Genomic DNA, 22,885 nt, shown 5'->3' on the forward strand with positions numbered 1-22,885 from the left:
ATCTCAGTAGTTGCACTGGTTTCCATATGAAGAAGGTGTTTTGTTAATTCAGTTGGTGGAGTTAGGGATGAGATAGACGTCATGATGGGTTCAGAAGTGGTCACGGGGGCACTGGATGTTTCAGCAGATTCCATGGTGTAGGATGTACTTGAACTCATGGATGGAGAGGATACTGAGGACACTGGAAAAGCAGATGGGGAGGAAAGCACATGTGAAGTCACCATTTCAGTTGAGCTCAGGATCTCAGTAGTTGCACTGGTTTCCATATGAGGAAGGTGCGTTGTTAATTCAGTTGGTGGAGTTAGGGATGGGATAGAGGTCATGATGGGTTCAGAAGTGATCATGGGGGCACTGGATGTTTCAGAAGGTTCCAAGGTGTGGGATGTACTTGGACTCATGGATGGAGAGGATTCTGAGGACACTGGAAAAGCAGATGGGGAGGAAAGCACATGTGAAGTGACAATTGAAGTTGAGCTCAGGATCTCAGTAGTTGCACTGGTTTCCATATGAGGAAGGTGCGTTGTTAATTCAGTTGGTGGAGTTAGGGATGAGGTAGAGGTCATGATGGGGTCAGAAGTGTTCACGGGGGCACTGGATGTTTCAGAAGATTCCATGGTGTAGGATGTACTTGAACTCATGGATGGAGAGGATTCTGAGGACACTGGAAAAGCAGATGGGGAGGAAAGCACATGTGAAGTGACAATTGAAGTTGAGCTCAGGATCTCAGTAGTTGCACTGGTTTCCATGTGAGGAAGGTGCGTTGTTAATTCAGTTGGAGGAGTCAGGGATGAGATAGAGGTCATGATGGGTTCAGAAGTGATCACTGGGACACTGGATGTTTCAGAAGTTTCCAAGGTGTGGGATGTACTTGGACCCATGGATGGAGAGGATTCTGAGGACAGTGGAAAGTGCGTTGTTAATTCAGTAGGTGGACTCAGGGACCCTATAACACCTTCATGCCTCTGGTTACCATTTCTGCACCAGCTTCATTGCTAGGAAAAATTTGTGTTTTACATTTCTAATTCACTTATCATTTAGTTCCCTTCTGCTTTGTGGTGGCATGGAAATTGCCTGGGTTCTTCCTTCAATCTGAAGAAGTTATCAGAAGGGGAGGAACCCAGACTATCGTCATAGCAACCAGCATATTTCATTGGACACTGTCCTATCATTTGTGGATCCGTGGTCAGGGACCCTTTCGTTCTGATTCATGCTGCTCATGATTTTTCTCCTGTTTGTCTTCACTCGTCGGTGGAAGCCTGAACAAGCTGGGTGGCAACACAATGGCCAGTCTTGGAGGGCCGCAAGAGTCCTTGTTTGCCCAACTGAGGGGTGGCAGCAGGTCAGACAGACAAATGGGCTCCAGGCGGAGGGAAAGGGTGGGGTCTCTCCTCCTTAAGGCCCGTTCAAAAGGATTTGTAATAAAGGTGGAGCACCAAAAAGACTTTGGATGCTTCCATGCACACTAAGTAACATCCTTTCACTTCACAATTGAGTTTTCATGGGTAAGATGGCAACATCCATTTGCAAACAATCTCTGAAGCAGGTGGAAACAGCATTCTTTAGTGTGTTTGGAAGCACTTGCACCAAATGAGGATGGAGCAGAGCTCCGTCTCCACAGGCAGCAAGCCTCTGCCTCTCCATGCCCAGAAGCAGCATCCCTTGGAGGCCCTGCATGCTGCTGATACTACCAGACCACTGCCGACCCCTAACAAGGTGTTGGACTAGATCAGCCTTTCTCTGCCTTTGTACCATTGAGAAGCCCCTTCAATATCCCTCAGGCTTCAAGAAACCCAATAAGTGGTATGTTTGTGCAGAATAGGGTTGGGAAACATAGCTCTGAACATGCCCACCTGGGGCCCCCTTTAGGCCCATCATGAGCCATTTTGGGAGGGGAGTGGTCAACACAACCAATACATTTTAAAATATATTAAAAATTAACTCCCACCCATTCAGGAAACCTTTCCAGAAACCCTGGTTGACCCGAGGTGGACTTCCACTGGACAGGGCTCAGCTGAAGTTTTTGCAATTTAAAATAGAATATAATTGTTGCAAAAAATATATAATAAATAGGAGTTGCAAAAAATATATAATAAATAGGAAATCACTAGCAGAAAAGCAGCAATGAAACATCAGGAAAGTTTAACAATATCACCAAGAGAGTCAATCAACTCCCCAGTTGACGGACAAACCGAAAGTATCAAATCTATATAGAAGGTGAGCTGTTTTGTCATACCTGCTTTTAATTCCCTGAAGTGGCAGACAACTGCCTTCCCTTCCTCTCCCCACAACAGAGGTGGGTTTGAGAGAGCTCTATCAGCACCTCTCTGCAAAAACAGCCCAAGAGAACTGTGACTAGCCCAAGGCCACCCAGCCGGTTGCATGAGGAGGAGTGGAGAACTGTACCCGGATCTTCAGATTACAGGCTGCTGCTACTACACCCAGGGAACAATCCAAGGAGATTAAAGTTATCAGGCAGCCAACGGCCTCTGGGACCTGGCGGGCTGCGAAGGCTGAGGCCACAAGGAATCCTCCGAGGGGCTGGGCATCCCCACCCCCACCCCCCACCTCCGGCAATCCTTGAAAGGTCTCCAACCTGCATCCCTGGCTAAAGAGCCTCAAACCTTGGGGAAGCTCCCCGCCCCCACCCCAAGAGCGCCTTTAGAGGAAGTGGCTGCCCACCTGCCTGCCCCTCCCACCAGAAGCCCCACAGAGGCCCCTCCAGAAAGAGCCCCTCTGCCAACCCAAGAAACCTGATCTCCGCACTCACACAAACTGAGGGAACAAACTGCTGTGTGAGCTACAGGAGCTGACCCACACCCCTCACCCCAGGTTCTAATGTTGGTTTTTCTTTAATTTACATTTAAACAGACAAGCACACAGTGTAGCTACGCAGGAAGAAGCAATGGTCGAGATACCAGTATTGGTGAGGGGCTTTGCCCACCCTTCTGTGGAAGCCCGTGCTGCCCGGAAAGGCTCAAGCAGTGGGGGTGAGGAGGGGGAAGAAAAAATCGAGAGAGTGTCTTGCGTTCATCTCAAAGGCCTGAGTTGGCAAGAACCACGCGGCAGGGTCCAGGCCCAACTTTGCCCCACCCCCATGTGTGCCAAGACTTCACCTGCCCACCCTACCCCACACCCACACGCAGGGCCCCGCTGGTGGACTGGTCGGGCCTTGGGCCGACTCCAACATGGCTTCTCGGATGACTTCCCACATTCCACTGCTTTGCAAAGACAGGGGAGCAGCAGGCCTTGATCCACGCAGAGGTGGCCTCCATCAAGTCGCCACAGGCCCCAAGTGATCCAGGCAGGAAAGGGAAAAGCCTTCCCCAGGGCTGAGCGGTGGCAGGAATGAAGCTCGAACTGGTGAGTGGGCAGCTGGGGGCCCCTCAGTCCCTCTCCTTCCAGTTCCATTCCAGCCATCTCAGTCCCTGGCAGCAGAATCTGCACCTGTGGCAACAGCTCCCCCCCCCATCCCCAAATACTTGCCACTTTCAGAGGCTAGGGTCAGCACCATCAAGACGCAGAGAGCCAAGCCCGTCTGCCCCATCTTCTGGTCATGGGGGCCCTGGGACACTGACTGCAGAGGTGGCAGGAGGGCCAAGGAGCCACGACTGCCACTGAGCCGGAGCAGTACCAGGGCAGGACTGAAGCACACGGGCACCCAGCAGAGCCCTCAAGAGGGCAGAGGGAGGAGCTCGTGCCCAGGAATGCCACCAGCCCAACTTCAAGGGGATTTTGATAAGGGCAGGACTCTGGAGATGGGCATTGGCCTTCTGCCCCACAAAGGGGGCCCGGGGGCCCTGCCAGGGAAGTTGCAGGGCCAGCAAGAGAGGGCATTTGGCCAAGGGAGACCAGGGGCATGGGGGAGGGGGGCATCATTGCCCCCAGCTTGTGCCAAGAGTAGTGATTAGCCCGCCCAGTGCAAATATCTTAACAAAGGACACTGGACAAATATTTGCAGGGAAAGCTGCAGGTCTGAACAGGCCCCTCCCTAGAGCCAGAAAAAAGAGGAAGAGAAAAAGAAGGCATGGGCCAGGGTGGGGAGGGTGTGGGGAAGAAGAGACCAGGGATGTGCTGACCGGTGGTGGGAGAATCCGGCGGGGCATCTGGAGGCACCACCTCCCTCCCTCCCTCCCTCCCTCTGCGCCAGGCAGATGGAGAAGCTGGCTGGAGGCCTGGAGGGATGGATGACCCATGGAGCAGCTCTCCCCTTGTCCTTCCCCTCCCCCCCCCCCGCCCCAGCCCTCCTCTCATTTTGGCTTCAGAGAGGCACATAGTAGGATTCTCCAACATCCCGAGGGAGGAACAAGGAATATTAGCTGGCTGCGGATTCTGCAGTTATGAAAACCTGGCAGGACCAGAACTAGTCAGAACAGACTAAAAAAACTGTCAGTTGTATCTGTGCATATGTACAATTGACCTCTGACAAAGTTCTGTTTGATCAAAGCACGTTAGGTCAAGGTCCAAAATTTATTTGGCATTGTAGGTGTCTGCGCTTAGATGTTTTAACTTTGCCTAATAGACGTGTGTTTTTGTTTTTAAAAAAATTGAGCTCCTATAATAAACAGTTTACATTTTTCTAAAATGGATTTTCCCCTAACCGTTCTGGTTCTCACTTGGGCCCCACCTGTACCCCAGACCCTCTTCCTGGACCTGAGCAGGTCTCCACAGAGTCTTTGGGAGCCCCTGAGTGGGTGAGGGAGCCCCTTTGTAGGGTCCTGAGGAGGGGCTGGGCACCCCGGCTGGGCCAAGGGACAACCCCCCCCCCCAAGCTGGACTGATGCGGCCAGCCCGCCCAGCCGCTGCGTCAGCAGGACATTTCCTCGTGGCAGGCCCCGCCTACGGCAACCTCTCCTTGGCCTCCTTAGGAGGAAGTAGCCTCTGCTAAGGAGCTGGGGAGGGGGGCAGAGGCTTTCTCCAGCGCCCTCCATCCGGCGGCTCTGCCCTACCATTCTCTGCCCCCCCCCCACGCCCTGCCAGCCCTCTTTCCATGCCCCTCCCTTCTTCGGCTATCCATCCCTCTCCGGCCCCTGAAGGAAGGACGGGAGGTGCAGGCTTCCCCCCCACCCCGATGCCTCACGTCGGGGCAGCCTTTGGACAGCCGGCGAGGGCGCTCTTGGCCCAGCCAGGGGTCCGCAGAGCCCCGAGCCCTCCCTCTCTCCCTCCGGGGTGCGGCAAACTTTAGATCCGGCTCTTAATCCCAGCGCAGGGCGCGGCGCAGGTGCGGTTGTGCCACTTGGCTTCCTCTGGGCGCTGGTGTCAAGGACATGCTCCGGGAGGCCAAGCCAGGAGAAGGCGGCAGGCGGGCCACGGCGGCCTGCCCTCTGGGGCCAGAGCTCTTCGGCCCGCTCCGTGCCCCTTCGAGCTCTGAGGCCTGCCGGGGGCCCACGGGAGCGGGGCGGCCCAACTTTGGAAGCGGCCTCGCGACCTCTTCAGAGGCACGTTGGCGGCGGGAGGCGGGCGGCCTTTTCTCCTCCTCGCCTGTTTTCCCTGCTGAGGACTCCCGGGGGTCTCCCTTCCTGCCGGCTTCTTCCGCGGTCCAGACCGGAGGACCCCCCCCCCTTTTCCCCGGCGGGAAGCTGCCCTCCCTCTCCGCCCTAGCCTGGCCTGCTGATCGTTGGCCTCTCGGCCAAGACGTCGGGGGATTCGGTGCCCCAGTCATGCTCGGGCGGGGGGGGCAGCCGAGGGCCGCCGCCCTCTGGGAGCCCTCCCCGCCGCGAACCCGGAGCCTTGACCCACAGTCCCGCCCACACACACCCCGCCGACTTCCAGGGCTGGGGGGCGGTCAGACTCGGGGAGAGGGTGAGCGTTCCGGGTTTCCTCCACCCGGGAAGCCCCCTTCCCGGGGGCTCCGTTAGGGGCCTGAAGGCAGGTGTCCCCCCCCCCTCCCGGTGGGGCGGGCAGACGCCGGGCGGACGGGCTGGGGCAGCAGCGATCAGCGCTGTCCAGCGCGCCGAGGTGCTGGATTCGGCGCCGGACGCCTGCGTCCCTCTCAAGCAAAGGGGGAGGAGGCGGGTGGAGCCGACCGGCTAGGCCTCCGGTTGCAATCTGCACACGCCCAGAGAAACAGCAGGGCTGCTGGAGGGGGCGTCCGCGGGGGGGGGGGGCCGCAGCGGGCACGGTCTCCCCGGTTGGCCACGTGCCGAGCCCGTGGGGTGGGGGGGGGGAGCGAGGCTCGCGAGATCTGGCGGCGGCGAGGCAGGGCTGGGTTGGCCGGAGGGGCGCCGATCCCTCCGCCCGGAGTCAGAGCGCGCAGCCCGGCTGGCAGCAGCGGCCCCTCCATGGCAGAGGTAAGGGACTCTCCCCGGCCCAGGAGGGAGGGGCTGGTGGGGCTCCTGGGAACCGAAGCCCCCTCCCCCCCCCCCCCCCCGCGTAGGCAGCTGGACTGGGAAAACAGCTCCCCTCCCCACCCTTGCAGGAGGACTGGGGCGCGGCGATGGTCAAGGCGTGTGCCGGCGGCTGCGGGAGGGGGAGCGGCGGAGCAAAAGGGCCCGGGTCCCCTCCTGGAAAGCACGGGACGCTCTCTGCCCCGGCAGGCCAATTCCTGCTCAGGCATGGGTGGGGAAGCCAGAAGCCGGAGATGCAACCCCCCCCCCCCTCTGTGCCCCCTCCGGCCACCCTTCCCCCACCCCGCGATTCTACCTGGGGTTTCCTCTCCCCAGTCTCTGGGGGAGGGGCAGCCTTCCTAGCTACATCCAAACTCCCCAAAGGGAGGGGGTGACTTCGGGGCAGCAGCTCTAGGCAGGGATCCCCTCTTTCGCCAGGCCGCCCTCGGGCTTGGCCCGCCCTTCCCTGGTCGGATGAGGGGCAGCTGCGGACTAGCGCGGCCGCGGGAGGGGCCCAGGAAGCTGCCCGGAGCCCACGCGGTGGGGCCAAGACCAGTGCAAGCAGGTGGGGACCGGGTCTGGGTCGACACCCCCCCCCCCGCGTGATCTCGGAGCCAGCGCAAGCAGGGCCTGGGGGCCCGCAGTTGGCCTCGGTCTGCTGGAGGGGGCTGGGCTGACAACTCCTCCCCCCCTGTTTCCATTACCACCTCCTGGGTGTTTGGAAACAGAGCAGCTGCTGGAATCAAAAGAGGAGGAGGGCTGTTTAAAAGCGCGGGGGGGGGGAGGCACTTTGGCCCGGATGGAGGCAGCAGGGGATCTCCTGGGAACCTCCAGCCAATCCGCCCCCTCCGGGCAGCAGCCCTGAGCCACTCTGCACCTGTGGCTGCCAGCTGGGCCAGGCCCACCCTCCCCTCCTGTCTGGGAAGGCCCTTTGCTCGATGCATCTCCTGGGCCCCAGCACCACCCACGAGTCTGCCGCCCCACTCATTCTCACACTGGGGGTGGCAGAGCCTCAGAAGGCCCCAATCCGCTCCAGAGGACACTGCTGCCTGTGGTGACTGCCAGACAGTCCTCCAAGCCCACTTTCAAAGGCTTGACTTGCCAGGTGTGGGGCAGCCCCAAGAAATCCCCTCTCTGCACCGCTGGCAACCTGAACTCAGCCCAGAGTGGCCATTCTCTCCCTGGGCCTCTGCTTGATCCAAGGAACGACATTCCCAGACAACCACAGAACCAGAGCATGGCTGCCAACTCCCCCCCCCCCGCTCCTGTCCAGTGGGGAGGTTGGGAACTGTCCTGAGTGATCCCCCCACCAGACGCTCTGCGTTATCCCGTCCCTCCCTTGTAGACTGATGCCCTTCCGTTCTCTGGCCCATCCTCTGCAGAAGCCACTCACGCTGTTGACCAGGCGCTGCCATGCGGGAGGCTGGCCAGCACAGGGCTGCAGTGCATTAGCTGCCCCCCGCCTGCCTCGTGCCCACTCATGCTGGGGTCAGGAGCAACGGGGGTGGGGCAGGGGGGGGCAGCCTGCTTCTGCTGCCTCTCCTCGAGCCCTCAAAAGGGTGGGCAGTCCATCCCAGTCTGGGCCTCCTGCAGGAGGCTGAAACACCCCACAGGAGGCCAGCCCCGCAGGCAACAACGGATGCGTCAGCCCTGAAGATGTGGCCCCATGTCGAGCCACGACGGAGCCCGGTCAGCCCTGGTTGGTTTTGGGGTGGGAGACCTCCCCAGAAGCCCCAGTTGCTACACCAAGGCAAACCCCCTCTGCCGCTCCCTTGGGCCATGACCTGGGATGGCCCCATCTCATCAGATCTTGGAAGTCAAGCAGGGTCAGCCGTGGCCAAAGAACTCCAGGGTGTCTACAAAGAAGCAGGCCCAGGGAACGCCTGTCTGCCCTGCCTAGCCCATCTGAGGGGAGATGGAAGGGCAGACAGGCCACGGCCAACCACCTTGGAACGCCTCAGGCCAGGACAGCCCCTTCAGGCTTGCTCCAAGTGGGCTGTGACTTAATGCCAAAAAGGGAGCTGAAGGGGGAGGCTACACTAGGGCAGAGACCCTAAATGGCAGGGGGGGGAGGGCGGGGAGCAGCACCTCCACCTGTTCAGGAAGCAGCGGAATCTGAGAGGACACCGGGGTTTGTGTCAATTGGTGACTCTCGTCCATCCCACTCCCCCCCCACACCAATGGGGATCCAAAGCGGCTTGCAGCAATCCTTTCGCTCATTTTAAACAACAACTCTGTGAGGTAGGCTGAATGTGACCGGACCAAGGGAACCCCAGGGAGCCCTAGTTGCCATGGCTGAGTCTTCCAGTCTTCCAGGCCCCTGGGCTCTCTCTCCGGGCCACACTGGGCCAGCCCCTGCCAGCCCCTTTCCCTGTGCCCTCTTGGCACGAGGCCCCTCTTTGACTAAGTCATCTTCCGGCAATTTATTTATTTATCTAGCCAGCAGTGACACCAACCTGGGAGGGACAGAAAATGCTGCCGGATTAGCAATCCAATAGGAATGATAGCGGAGGGGGAAACTCAGGGCAGGAGCACCGATGGCCAGAGCAGGGGAGCCCCGCCCACAGACGGCCCCTCCCCTGCCAGTGCTGGGGGCAGAAAGCCTCCTGCAGGGGACCTAGCTAATGGCTGTTCTTGGCCTGGAAGCCCCACACCATCCGGTGCCCCATTCGCCAGTGGAGTCTATGCAGGAGCCAGCCCACCCTGGCCCCATGCCCAAGGCAAGATTAGGAGATCAGCCCCAAGCTGTCCTCCAGGCCCCCTCTCTGCCTCCAGGGGGAATGAATGTACAGGCAGCCCTGGAGCTTCAGAGGAGCCTGCCCCAGCCGCCAGAGCAGGCAGTGTGTGTGTGTGTGGGGGGGGGGGGGTGACCTCCAAGTGCCTTTGGCTCCCGCTGCTCTTGAAGCTGGAGGGCGGTGTTTATTTCCAGGGGGGGGGGCCTTGCAAGAGGAGCAGAGGCACTCGGATGCTGACAGTGCCAAGGGCCAGATGGGATTTCTGCTGCTGGCGGGGGGGGGAGGGGGGGAGAGAGCGCTTGGTTCCGGCCAGAGGGGCTCCCAGCAGTGATGCAGAGCAGTGAAAGAGATTTTTGCACTCCCCCCTCCCCCCTATTTAGGGGGCAACAGGGGTTTCCATGCACACACACATGCACTGCCCCTCCCCAGCTTGCTTGCTTCAGCTTTCCCAGGGACGCCCCCCTCGTCCTGCCCCCAGGCCAACTGCCTCTGAGCGCCCGAGCCCCATTTTTTCCCTCCGGATGCATTCCTTTGCTGACTATATTTACACCCTGACTTTCTCCCCAGCAGAAACCCCCTTTAGCTTCCCCCTCCCTCCAGTCTTTGGGCTAACCCAAGAGGAGGTAGGGCTGCCCCAAGATCCCCCAGCAAGCCTCCGTGGCTGAGCCGCAGTTCGAACCTGGGTCTCCCAGATCCTAGTCCGGCCCGTTAACCACCAGACCATGCCAGCTCTTGGGCATGGTGTGTAGCAGGCTGCAGGCCAAAGGCCCCTTGGGCAGCAGGGGAGCCCAGGGCCCTCCTCCCCACCCCCCAGCACCATCGATCTCCTTGCTGAGCAGACCGGATACTCTCCACGGCCCCCACCCCAGTCTGCAGCAGAGGCCACAGGGCCTGTTCACACACAGAGGCCCACACACTCACATCTCGGCCCTGCTGGTTTATTTTGGGCCAGGGTTATTTTAATCTGGGGACAGCTGCTAGCAAACATCTGAGACCTGAAATCGGGTCTCTGAGCTGGGGGGGAGGCAGACCCACCCCATGCCTTCTGCTGCCGACCTCAAAGAAGGACCCAGGGCTGGGGGCACGTCTGGCTCGGGGGGGGGGGAGCCCCCACTCTGTTGCCCCTCCCACACACCTCACCCCTGCAGTGGGCTGGCTGAATGGAAGGGAGGGGAAGGGAAGGGAAAACTCCCCACTCCACCTGTGCTGGACCTGCTGCCTTCCATGGGGCTCTCTGCCTGAGCCACCCCTGAACCTCCGCACCAGCAGAACAGGGGCAAAGGAGGGAGGGAGGGAGGGAGAAGCCTGTCCGGGGGGGGGGGGGGAGGAGGGCTGGCAGAACTCCAGTGCCAAGAAAGGCAGTACTTGAAACACATCCCCCACCCCCATCCAGGACCCCGCAGGATTCATGCCTGCCTCAAAGCCACAGTCTCTCTGTCAGGGAAGGAGCCCTGATTCCCAGCACATGTGCAGACAAGCAGCATCCTGCACATTCTCAGAGGCATTCCTCTCACAGCAGGACCGGTGCTGATTAGCTGGGTCTCCACCCTCCACAATCCCTGGGTCTGCTCAGACCCAATGCTGCTAAAGAGCTGCTCTGCCCCCTGGCGGTGCTCCTGGCACAGAGCAGCTCAGCTGCCATGTGCCCGCTCCTCCAGATGGGGCTGGGTTCCATGTCCACTGCCCTACTGCCTGCCCTACAAGCTCCTCTGGGTCACCAAGCCCAAACGATGGAAGCCCTGAGAGCTGGGGTGGGAGCCTTAGAGGGAAGCAAGTGGGGAGGAAAGAGGGGGGCCACGTAGCATGGGGGAAACTGAGGCAAGGTCAGTCTGAACCACCCCACAGCCAGAAGTTGCTGGGACGTTTTTGGGCAAAGGCAGCATGGCCTCTCAGAAGCCCAAACCCAGGACCCCTCGCTGGTCTCCTTGGAGGGCTACTGGAATCTCCTCGACTCAAGTTGCTCCCCTGCAGTCCGGCACAGGAGCCCCCAGAAACTGCCTTCCTGGACACTCCCTGGGGGCTTCCTCTGTTGTCTCTCCTGTTCAGAGCCCTCAGTTTCCCCCCTCCCTGGACCAAGGGCTGGCCTCTGGACCCTGTGGAAAAGGCCTTTCGAACTCCACGCACACCGCGAGACGTCCGCTCCCTGAATCAGACTGATAAGGGCTGGGCTGGGCTGGGCTGGGCTGATGGGTGCCAGAGTTCCCTTATCAGGCTGGGGAGGGTAGGGGAGGGACTGGCTGCTCCCAGGAGATAGGGCAGCCATGATGCCACCCCCAGGCACGGAAGGGGCACTGGTTTTGCAGCGGTCTGTGCTAACCATTTCCCCTGCCTTTCCCTACAGATGCCCCATAACCAAGGCAGCATCAAGCCCATGGGCTGCTTCTGGGTCCAGAGCTGCCCCCTCCTCCTCCTCCTCGCTCTCCTGCTCGCCTGGATGGGGGCAGCGTCGGCTCAGAGTGAGGAGCTGACGGTGAGCACTCAGGCAGGGCGGGTCCACGGAACCCGCATGTCTGCCCTCGACGGCCATGTCTCTGCCTTTCTGGGGATCCCCTTTGCAGAGCCCCCCACTGGCAGGCTGCGGTTCTTGCCCCCTGAACCCAAGAAGCCCTGGAGCGGCACAAGGGACACCTCCTCCTACCAACGCGCCTGTTACCAGTTCGTGGACAAGACCTACCCGGGATTCCACGGCATCGAGATGTGGAACCCCAACCAGGAGATGAGCGAGGACTGCCTCTACCTCAACATCTGGGTGCCCTCCCCCCGCCCAAAGAATGCCACCGTCCTCGTCTGGATCTACGGGGGCGGCTTCTACAGCGGCTCATCCTCCCTGGACGTCTACGACGGGCGCTTCCTGGCCTACGCGGAGAAGGTCATCCTGGTCTCCATCAGCTACCGGGTTGGGGCCTTTGGCTTCCTGGCCTTGCTGGGCAGTCCAGAGGCACCAGGCAATGTGGGACTACTGGACCAGCGCCTGGCCCTGCTGTGGGTCCAGAACAACATCCACCACTTTGGGGGCAATCCAAAAATGGTGACCATTTTTGGAGAGAGTGCAGGGGCAGCTTCAGTCGGGATGCACCTCCTTTCTGCCCAAAGCCGGCCACTCTTTAAGCGGGCCATTTTGCAAAGCGGGGCGCCCAATGGGCCCTGGGCAACCATTGGTCCAGCTGAGAGCCGGCGCCGTGCCACCCACCTGGCCAAGCTGGTGGGCTGCCCGTCTGCCAATGACTCAGAGATGGTGGCCTGCCTGCGAGCCAAAGAGCCCCAGGAGCTGATTGACAAGGAGTGGCTGGTCCTGCCGTACGACAGCGTCTTCCGGTTCTCGTTTGTGCCGGTTGTGGATGGTAACTTCTTCCCCGACACGCCTGAAGGCATGCTGAGCACCCAGGACTTCAAGGAGACCCAGGTCCTGCTTGGGGTGGTGAAGGATGAGGGCTCCTACTTCCTCCTCTATGGGGCACCCGGCTTCAGCAAGGACAACGACAGCCTCATCAGCCGTGAGGACTTCCTGGAGGGGGTGCGGATTGGGGTGCCCCACGCCAACGAGATTGCCGCCGAGGCCGTTGTGCTGCAGTACACAGACTGGGAGGATGAGCACAACCGTGAGAAGAACCGCGAGGCTATGGACGACCTCGTGGGAGACCACAATGTCATCTGCCCCATCATGCACTTTGCCGCCCGCTACGCCGAGCATGGAAACAAGGTCTACGCCTACCTCTTCGACCACCGGGCATCCAACCTCATCTGGCCACTATGGATGGGGGTGCCACATGGCTACGAGATCGAGTTTGTCTTTGGCCTGCCACTCAACAACAGCCTCAACTACACCGAAGAGGAAAAGGCTTTAAGCCAGCGCATAATGCGCTACTGGGCCAACTTTGCCCGCACAGGGTATGACTGGGGAGGGAGGCAGGAAAGGAGAGGGCCACGTCTGAAGTCATGGGTGGAAAGAGAACAAGTGTGTGTGTGTGTGTGTGTGTGTGTGTGTGTGTGTGTGTGTGTGTGTCTGTGTGTGTATGTACTCAAGGAAGTATGGGAAAGCTACCATGAATTCATTTTTCCTCCCAGTCAATAGTGTTCCAAACTCCACATGGGGCCATTCCTGGAGGTGATGGGGCTGGAGCCTGGGGAGGATGGGGGGAGGGGAGAGGAGCTCTCAGGAGAACAGAGACACAGAATCCACCCTCCTCTCCAGGGGAACCGATCTCTGGAGAGTAGTTGAAATTCCAGTGGCTCTTCCAGCCCCACCTGGAGGGTGGTAGCCCTTTCGGCCATGCTTCAGGCCAGCCCCAGAAAAGCAGCAGCCACGGTTGGGGGGCAGTAGTCACCCCTGGAAGAACAGCCAGGTAAGACCTGAACCCAGAGACGGATCCATCAGGGTCTTCCTTCCTGCACCTCACCCTCTTCCCTCCCTCCCCCACAGGGACCCCACAGAGCCCTCAGAGAAGGGGCAGGTGTGGCCCCCCTACAGCACGTCAGAGCAGAAGTACGTCAAGCTGAACACGCAGTCGCTGGAGGTGGACCGTAGCCTCCGTGCCCAGATCTGTGCCTTCTGGAACCGATTCTTGCCCAAATTGCTCAACGTGACAGGTGGGTCAGGCTGGGCTCCAGCTAAACAGAAACCTCACCGTGCCCTGCAGGCCCTCTGCACTGCACCCCCCCCCCTTGATCCCATATGCTGTTCCCTCACCTGTCTGTTCCACTCCATGCCTGTCCAGGGGAAACCACCTCTCTTGGCTCAGCCCAGGTTTCCCCTTCCCCCGCAGAGAGGAGGGAGCATTCCATGATATCACAGCCATTTAGCCAATCGGGTTGCGGGATCATGGCACGGGTCAGTTCAATAAACTTTAGAGGAGCCCTCCCAGCCTCCCCTTTCCCCTTGCCCTGTATTTACCTCCTCGTTTTCTTCTCCCTTGTAGAGCCTGCGGGGCCCTGCGCTCCCTCTGGGGGGGGCTCCAGCCTGCCTCCTACCCCCCTCCTCCCCCTCCTCCCCCTCCTCCTTCCCAGGTTCCTTCTTTCTTGAGCTCCTTGTGGACTGGAGCAAGGAGAAAGAGGCAACTACATTGGCTGCAGAAGGGGGGGGGGGTCATCCCAGCCAGAGCCCAGATCAGGCTGGAGGGAATGTTTCTGCCCCAGGAAGACGGGGACCAGAGAAGCTGGGACCAGAGGGACGGGTGGCAGGCAGAGACACACACGAGCCCTCCCTCCATGCACAGGAGTCTCTCACTCTGTTAGGTGCCTCCCGCTCAGTGGACTGTCTGCATCAAGTGACTGCATATTTGCAAGTCCGCCAGAAGAAGCGGCAAGCTGGGAGTGAGTCTCCTCAGAATCCTTCTGGTTGTCACTTGGACGCAAGCTAGGGGGAGAGCAGAGAAGCCCATTGGGAGCCAAGTCTGTTCCAGGAGCATGACAAGGGGCGAGGGGGTCCAGTTGAGGGAGCAAAGTGACAGATGTCGAGTCCACAGGCAGACAGACATCCACGCACCCCTCACCCACAGACAGTTGGGTCACTGTCAGGTGATACACCTTAGGACAAAGAGTCTAGGCGTGAGGGGTGGTGGTCTGCACTTGCTGAGGCTGAGAGGGGAAAGGGTCTTGGGATCCTGGGGGACAGAGTTCGAGGAAAGTGCCTGCCGCAGTGGCTCTGAAGGGGGTGGGGGTCAGACCCATGGAGAAGAGGCCCAGCAGTAGCCAATCACCATGGGGACTGAAGGGGACTCAGAATCCCAGAGCCAGGAGGCAACCTCAGGTGAGGCCTGGGCCCTGCAGAGGAACCAGCTGGCCCTTGTGTGAGGCAGAAAGCTGGACTAGATGGACGCTCCCTGGTTAGATCTCTCCGGAGGTTCTTATTGGGGGAGGGGGGCTGTTTGGGGAAGGAGATGTGTGTGCCATTAATAAAAATGTCTCTCTGTGTTTCTTCCTTTCCTTTGTGCCTGACCAGAGACAAAGGGGAGGGAGGCTCAGGCCCTGGGGCCAGGTAGGTCAGGGGGCTTGGAGCTAGGGGAGCTGGGAGCTCACAAGTCGAGCCACCAAGTGCAGGCCCAGAAGGGCCTGTTTCTTCCGCTGTGCTGGGAGAGAAGGGTGGCGGCACATGGGGAGAAGTGCCCTATGTGGAGTGCAGCCACTAGTCCCCCTCCTCGGCCCCACATTGTCCACTCCAGCTGGACAGCCCTGGGCAGCCACTGGAGGCACCCAGACAGGGAGCTCCGGCATGAAAAGCTGATTCTCTGACCTCTTGGCCAGCGGCACCTGCCAGTGACATCCGAGTCCACATGGGCAGGAGGGGACTGCCTGAAACTGGGCCAGGACAGGGGTCCTCGGGGGACCCCCAGAGGGAGGGGAGAGCACTCCCAGGGAGACCATATTCGGCCCTGCCCCTGCAGAGGCCAACAAAAGTCTTCTTCGCCCTTCTCTGCCTGTCAGCTGGCCTCCCAGCTCCTCCCCTGCAGCTTTCTAGCCAAGGCCCCTCCAGCCAGCCCCACGGGGCAGCCACCCACAGGAGTCCCATGCTGAAGCAGCCAATGGGGGAGGCCCATGCGGGAGCCACAGCCCCGCCTTCCCGTCCCTGCTTGCTCCAGCTGCTCAGCTCGCTAACTGGCTTCTTCTCTCCTTCTGTTTCCTGCCCTGGCCACGTGGCCACCTGCTTGGCTCTGCTCTGCTCTGCTCTGCTCCACTCTGCCGGGCGCTCCGGCCTGCCCTCTGCCCGCCCAGACAACATCGAGGAGGCTGAGCGGCAGTGGAAGGTCGAATTCCACCGCTGGAGCTCCTACATGATGCACTGGAAGCACCAGTTCGACCACTACAGCAAGCAGGACCGCTGCGCGGAGCTGTGAGGAGGGGGCGTGTCCGCTGTCTTCACCTGGCCGCCTCATCCCTCGGGGACCCAGGCCAGGGACCCGACGAGCCTCTCTGTTCCAGGGAGCCCCACCAAGAGCAATCCAAGCAGAAAACGACCCTTCCGCCTAGCTCTGCTCAACACACTGGCCCAGGCGTGCCCCCCCCCCCGGCAGAAGCCCACCTTCCTGCCCACCAAGCCAGCCTTGGCCCCCTTCCTCTCAAGCAGTTGCCCACAAGCTCCAATTTGCCTGCTGGGGGTGTTGCCACCCATCTTGCAATGACCAAGGCACAGGCTGGCAACCCCAGCACACCCCCATCACTCTCTCTGCCACGAGGGCTCCTGAACCACATGTGGGACCCGCTTGGACCCTCTCAGGGCATCCCCAGACCTTTCAGCCCCCAAACAAGATGCCTGGCTTTGCCCCACAGCCCTCTGTCTGCAATGCTCCCCCCCCCAGGGAATCTGGCTGGGTCTGGGGCTGACTTGACTAGCGAGCAGGACAGCCCTGCCCCCTTTGTGGCCAAACGTGGCTCTCCTGCAGTCACACCTCAACATGCTGCCAAACTGCCTCCCCTCGGCTGCCTATGGGGCCAGGTGCCCTGCAGGGCCTGGAACCCCAGCAGCAAGTGCACCCCTCCAGCTGCCTTGTGGACCCCCACTCAGAGAGTGCCCTACCCCCCCCCCACACTCCCCTCCTCTGCCTGCATGGCCAAGGCGTGGAGATCTCCAAGCTGTGTGTGAACTCCTGCATTCAATAAAGAGAACTCACCCTCCTCCTTGGTGTAGCGGAGTGGGGTGGGGTGGGAGGGGGTGGTCAGGGCACATCCGGACAACCAAGAACTTCTCTGTGAACAAGCCAAGCTTTTGAAATGTCCTGCCGAGGAGAGGGCAAGGAGCAGGTCAGTGCCACCCACTCCTTCCCAGGGCTCAGCAGTATGCCAACAAGGCTCATGCAGCATTCCAAGGGCCACCTGGATGCAGCCCAGCCCCATGGGGCCAGGGACCTACCTTGGGGAGGAGGTGGGCTGGATTGGCCATCCCGGAAGTGCACCTGAACATGTATAGAGCACTGTTCCTTGGTCAGTTAGCAGAAAGCCAAGGGCACTGGCGGGAGCCCCGCTCCGTGAAATCACCACCGACTGTAGGGCAATGCTTGGGAAGGCGTCTCCCCCTCCTCCCCTGGTGGCTCCAGGGTCTCAGCTGGCATAGAAACCCCCATCCTAAGCCTGGGGCAGGAAGCCGCCTGCTTTCTGGGCCTTCCGTCACAGAGCCCGTTCTGCAGCTCTGGGCAGGCAAGCAGGCAGGCAGGGGCGGCCCACGACTGGATGTTACCTGTTTGGACTTTGGGCAGGGTTCCTGAGCGAGTGGAGTGGGATAAGAGGATGGGTCCCCTGAGGCAGTGGTCCCCAACCTTTTTATCACCGGGGACCACTCAACGCCTTTTACTGAGGCCCGGTGGGGGCAATAGTTTACTCCTCTACTCTCAACCACTGCCCTAACGCTCTCTGATCGCTATGGTAATGTTTAAACATCCCTTCAAAATAAGATACAGACACGCCACAACAATGAAGTGTGTTGTAAAGGGCTGGGGGGGGGGGGATGAAGTAAAGGGTGGGGGGGGGGAGAAGGCGTCCTTGGGGCCCACCTACAATTAGTGGAAGGACCACGTGGTCCGCTGCCCACAGGTTGGGGATCGCTATCATGAGGGACTAAAACCGGGCTCAACCACAGGCAGCACACCATGAAACGATGGGTCCAGGGGGAGACCTAATTGGGTCAGGCGCAGCCTGGGACGGGGGGGGGGGCAGGGCAGGGCTCCGTCTGGCTTTGCAGCGGACACAACATGATCCAGGCAGTGACCATCGAGGGCGGCCCGAAGGAGAGTTCCGTGCAGCCGAGGCCAGGGGGCTGGCCCCAGAACCAAGCACGGGCACCCGCTAAGAACTCTCTGGAACCGGGAGGGGAAGAGACTTCTTTGGGGTCGCATGGATAGGCAGAGACTACAGCGGCGTAACAGGATCCTGTGAAGGCGGCCTGCGCCGCTGGGGGTTCCCGGCCGCGCGTGTGAATCAAGCAGCCCCGATGGAACCTTTTCTCCAATGGCCACGAGGTGGCGCAAGAGCTCCGCCTACTTTCCCGTCGATGGTCGGAATCCAGGCAGTCCTTGCAGGTCCCCCCATGTCCACTAGAGGGCGGCAGCCGCGACAATCCCCACCCCCCCCAGCCAGGGGTCGCCCTGTCCCGCGTGTCTGCAAAGCAGGGGGGGATTTGGGGATCGTCGAGCGTACACCGGGAAGCCGAGCTGGGAAGGGGCGAAAGCCGCCGGACAAGACAACCAGCCCCCCCCCCCCCCCCGCCCTGCAAGAGCTGTGGCGCCAGAGTCAGCACCAGAGTGGAGGCGGCGGCGGCTCGTGGTCTTGCCACAGCGGTGGGAGACACACACAAACACCCGGGTGTGCTGAGGCCGCTGCAATGGTTGCCGGTTGCGGTTCAAGGTTCTGATCTTTAACGCCCTTTGCGGTCTGGGACCCACGCCACAGCCCCCCCCCCCCCCCCCCGCGCAGGGCCTTGCGCTTTGCGGGCAGCAACTTGCTGGTCGTCCCCGGCCCCAAGGAAGCCCGCCTGGCCTCGACCGGGTCCAGGGCCTTTTCGGTCCTGGCCCCAACCTGGTGGGACGAGCTCTGGGAAGAGCTCCGGGCCTTGGCAGCTTTCTGCATTCCACAGGGCCTGTGCGACAGAGCTCTTCCGCCAGGTCTATGGCTGAGGCCGGTGCTGAGGCCGGTGAGAGAGGTCAAATGCCCCCCCCCCTGCAAAAGACTTGCCGCCACATGCGCGACGTGGCCAGTGTCATACGCCCTTGGTGGCCCTCTGTTTAGGGAGGGCTTATCGCTTTTATTTTTTGCCGCCATGCCGTTGTTGCTGTATTTTTTGCAATTGTTGGGTTTGAATAGGGTTTTTATTGTACTGGTTTACTGTGTAAAGTGGCGGCTGACACATTGAATAAATAATAATAATAGGTCACCTCTGCTGTTCCAAAGGAGTGGGCCCAAGCCTAGGCACTGCCAGGGGTGGGAAGGTGACCCCTGAGAGCAATGCCCCCAAACTTTCAGCCCCAAAAGAGGAAGTAGTGGGATCAGTAGTGGGCCATTCAGGGCAGCGCCAGATGGGTTCGTGCCACAGTCTGCTCTGGGCAAATTGGATGCCGCTGTCAACACTGCTTCAGAAGCTCCCAGGGCCCAGGCTGTGGCTCACCCACCTGAGCTCCCTGGCAGGGCTGTAGTGGTGAGATTTCGAGAGAGTGCCATGGGCAGAGGACTGGCAGGGCCACTGAGGGTCTCCGAGAGCAGGGAAGATGCCTCTAGCTAAAAATGAAATAGGGTAAAGAGGAGGAAAGGGTCAAGGCAACCTTTTCCTCCTCCCTCCTGTGTTGAACCTAGGCCCGCCAAGTGTCTTATGGCCAGCACTGGGGGCTCCAGGCCACACTTTCCCGCTCTGGCCCGCAGCCCAAGGAGGAAGGCAGACAAAGGACCCTGGCTCCAGACGTCCCCACAGTCCTCCACAGACTTTTCTGCCCCCTCCCCCTGCCTGTGGCTGGCCTGATGCTGTGCAGCCCTCTGCGCAACCCAGAGGTCATACATGCGAACCATCCCTGGCTGCCTCCCAGCCTGCATGCCTTGGCTGCAGCCACCTGGCTGACCTCCCTCACCAGAGCCCAGCTGGCCCCTCCCTCCAAGCTCTGCAGCAGCCCAGGCCTGGGGGTCAAGTGGTGGGAGCTGCCCTCTGACCTCTGCAGCCAGCCAGCCAACGGGATGAAGGCCCTGCTGACCAGAGAGCCAAGTTGTCCTGGCCCGGCCAAACCAGGCTGCTGGGGTGAGGGCTCTCCTGCACAAGGCCTGTCCCCTGGGGGGGGGGTCTGCTGTGGCCAAGGTGCCCTCCTGGCTTGTGCTGGGCAGGAGAGGGCAGCAGGACTGTGCCTGGAGCCAGCCAGCTAGGGAAATCTGTCTGCGGTTCAGAATCAGCAGATTCGCGGCAGGAGCCCCAGTGGCAGCCAGTGAGCGCGCACGCACACTCACACACACACACACTCACCCACCCGCCTGCACTGCAGCCTGGCCTGGAGTGTTGAAAAAAGCCCCCACAAAGCCCTTCACGGACAGGAACTCGGGGGCGGGGGTGAGGGGACCAGGGCAGGGGGATTCAAAACTGGGGGGAGGGGGTTGCACTGGGGTTGGGGTCCCGAGCACTGCCTGCAGAGGCAAAGTGGCCGCTTGGAAAGCTGATCGGCAGCCAAGTCAGCCTCTTGAGCTGGCACCGCGACAAAGTCAGCTGGGGACGTTAACACTGGCGGGAGACGGAGTCCTTGCAAAGCTATTTTTTTCCTGGGGAGCGCCTGCTCCGATCTGCCCCAAACTTCACACATTTCCAGGGGGGTGCCAGGGCTCCACCCTGAATTTTTTGCAGATTTTTCCGCCCACCCCAAATGGGTTTATTCAAGTGTAGAAAGTTGCGTAGGGGGAAACAGGACCATGCTTTTCTTGGTTCACCCTGTTTTTTTCCTCTCGGTCTCTGCTTGCCTTCCACAATCGCACGGAAAGGGCTGGCAGCTGGGGGGGGGCGGCGGAAGGGGACCCTCTTGTTTTCTTTTATCTGCCCCCTGAATCTGAATCCCCTGGCCAATTTGGGGCAACAGGTCTTTGGGGGTGGCTGGAGGAGGGCCCCCAATTCCTGTGGCTGGAACAAAGGGGGACAAATTATCACCATTTTCAAGGCCACACCCAAAATGGACCAAGAAAGGGCGCCATGCCAGAAATGGAGGGCAACAGGGCACAGCCCATCCACTGGCCCTTGGTGGGGGTAAGCTTCTTAAGGGCTAAATCCAGACTTCTGGAGTCCTCGGGCCCCCAAGCGTCCGGACAGGGGCAGTGGGGCAGCAGGACAGGTAAGTGGGAGGGGCTTGGGGCTGGGGTGGGAGCGGGTGTGCCCCTGGGGGTGTTTGTGGGCTGGTGCCCAGCAGGGTGTCCCTGTGGTGTAGGCAGGGCAGGTTTCAGCAGACTCCTTGGCCAATAGGGCTCCTGGTCTGGGGCAGATTGGGGAGTGGGATATGACAGGGAAGCCCCTAACACCTCTAATGGCTGGGAGGCCCAAGTGGGCCGGTTCTCATGGAAGAGAAGGGGGTGGGTATGGCACCTTGTAGTAAGAGCACAATCACATCTGGGAAGGAAAACAGAAAGGATGGCTAAGGAAAGTCCAGGCGCCTGTTGTGGGGTGGGGGCAGGCTGCCGCCCCCAAGCTGTCCCCAAGCAACCCCACAATTACCTAGAAGGGGCCCCGGTATCCATTCACTTCAGCCCCTATCCAGGGACTCCTCCTTGGAAAAGATGCGTCATCTTCCCAAGCCACCATGGACTCTGAGCTCTGCCTGGAGGGAGGGAGGCACAATTTGGACCAGGAATCACGACACACACCCCTCATAGGGTCAAATGGAGGGGAATCACACACACTCACACAAACCAGCCCTGATGCCAAACCCCCCCCCCCCACACACACACACACAAAGGAATACCAAATAAGAGGGCAGGCTGGTGCCCCTAGAGAAGCCCAGAAGCAGCCCCACCCAAAAAGTGCATGCTAACCCCCCATGTCAGATCACATGCCCCCTCCCCCTAAAAAGAGCCCCAAGAAATATTTTTCTGCACAGAAAAAGGATCCGGCCCTATTATTGAGCTACCCTCCCTCCCACATGCTACAAGCCAGAAAAGAATCTTCGAGTGGGGAGGGGCGCCCTCCAAGCTTCTACTTCTGTGATCTCTTTGAAGATTTCCCCTCCACACACCCCTTCAACCGATCTTTTGCAACAATTTAATAGAGCCCCCCCCCCCCCCATTTTCAATGTATATGAACTCCACAAAAGGGAGGGAGATTTTCTCTTCCCCTGTAAAAAGGGGCAACAAAACCTGGTTAGACCAAGTGGGCAGGTGATTTTTGACTGTGACTCCAATCACAGGAGCCCAAAGGAGCCCTCCCCCCCCCATCCCCACGCACTGGGGTGCAGTTTTTTTTTTAAGCTCTTGGGATGTATAAGCTTCTGGAATGCAGAAATTTTATGGACTGTGATAACGATCTCCCCCCCCCCCCCCGGTAAAGGCCTGCTTCAAGATTAGCAATAGTGCCCTCCCCACACAGGTGCCAGGGAGAGCCCCTCAGGAGCTAGGGCCAGTTGGCCTGAAACCAGGACCAGGCTTCACAGCAAGGGGGAGGTACTCCTCATCCCATGGCAGGGGCCCAACCCCTGGGCACCTCTGATGAGGGGGATCCGTCTGCATCTGTCTGCGTGCATGTTCTGGCAGAGGGTGAAGGCCACCGGACCACCCACTCCTGTGCTGCCTAGCACACAAACACCCCTGCCGTGGCTAGCTTGAATAATTCCTGAAGCCTCTCTGGTTCACCACCTCTCTACTGGGGAGGAGGCAATGCCAGGCCTGCTATCCTTCCATGCTAGTGGTTCTCAACCTGGGGGTCAGGACCCCTTGGGGGCCAAACAATCCTTTCACAGGGGTTGCGGCAGGGCAAGCAGCTTGGCCAGGGGGGGGGGGGCGCCATCCACATAACAGCCTTGCGGAGTAGATTGAGATAGAGCATTCATTTTCCTGGAGCAGCGGAAAAGAGTGAGATCGGCATGGTGGGACAAGAGGCAGAACTGAACTGAGAAACCCAATTTATATACTGCCATGAACAATGGATCTTCACGCCGAAAGAACCCTTGTCTAGTTTTATGGTTGGGGGTCACCACAGCATGAGGAACTGTATTAAAGGGTTGCGGTGTTAGGAAAGTGTAGAACCGTGCCAGTAAGACTACACCCCCACCCTCCTGCAGAGTGGCTTGCGTAGCCAGGCATAGCCACGCAGTTTCCGTTTTGGGCTCCATGTTCACAGCTGCGCACCAATGCACGCACGTGGGATTTGACCAACCGCCTGGACACCCAGGCCTGACC

General features: G+C 59.9%; 1 protein-coding gene across 2 annotated transcripts; it reads left to right on the forward strand.

Moving 5' to 3' along the window:
• Positions 1-6,135: 6,135 nt before the first annotated feature.
• ACHE (acetylcholinesterase (Yt blood group)) lies at positions 6,136-16,666 on the forward strand. Of its 2 annotated transcripts, none has more exons than XM_077313964.1 (4): positions 6,136-6,287; positions 11,400-12,946; positions 13,479-13,645; positions 15,767-16,666. In XM_077313964.1, the coding sequence occupies exons 1-4, from the start codon at positions 6,279-6,281 to the stop codon at positions 15,886-15,888; spliced, it is 1,845 nt and encodes a 614-aa protein (XP_077170079.1). In that variant the 5' UTR covers positions 6,136-6,278; the 3' UTR covers positions 15,889-16,666. The 2 variants fall into 2 exon arrangements, with proteins under 2 accessions (XP_077170079.1, XP_077170080.1); XM_077313965.1 differs by lacking the exon at positions 15,767-16,666 and adding an exon at positions 13,975-15,759.
• Positions 16,667-22,885: the final 6,219 nt, after the last annotated feature.

This window comes from Paroedura picta, chromosome 16 (genome assembly GCF_049243985.1).
Source record: "Paroedura picta isolate Pp20150507F chromosome 16, Ppicta_v3.0, whole genome shotgun sequence".
In the NCBI taxonomy this organism is placed as follows: domain Eukaryota; kingdom Metazoa; phylum Chordata; class Lepidosauria; order Squamata; family Gekkonidae; genus Paroedura; species Paroedura picta.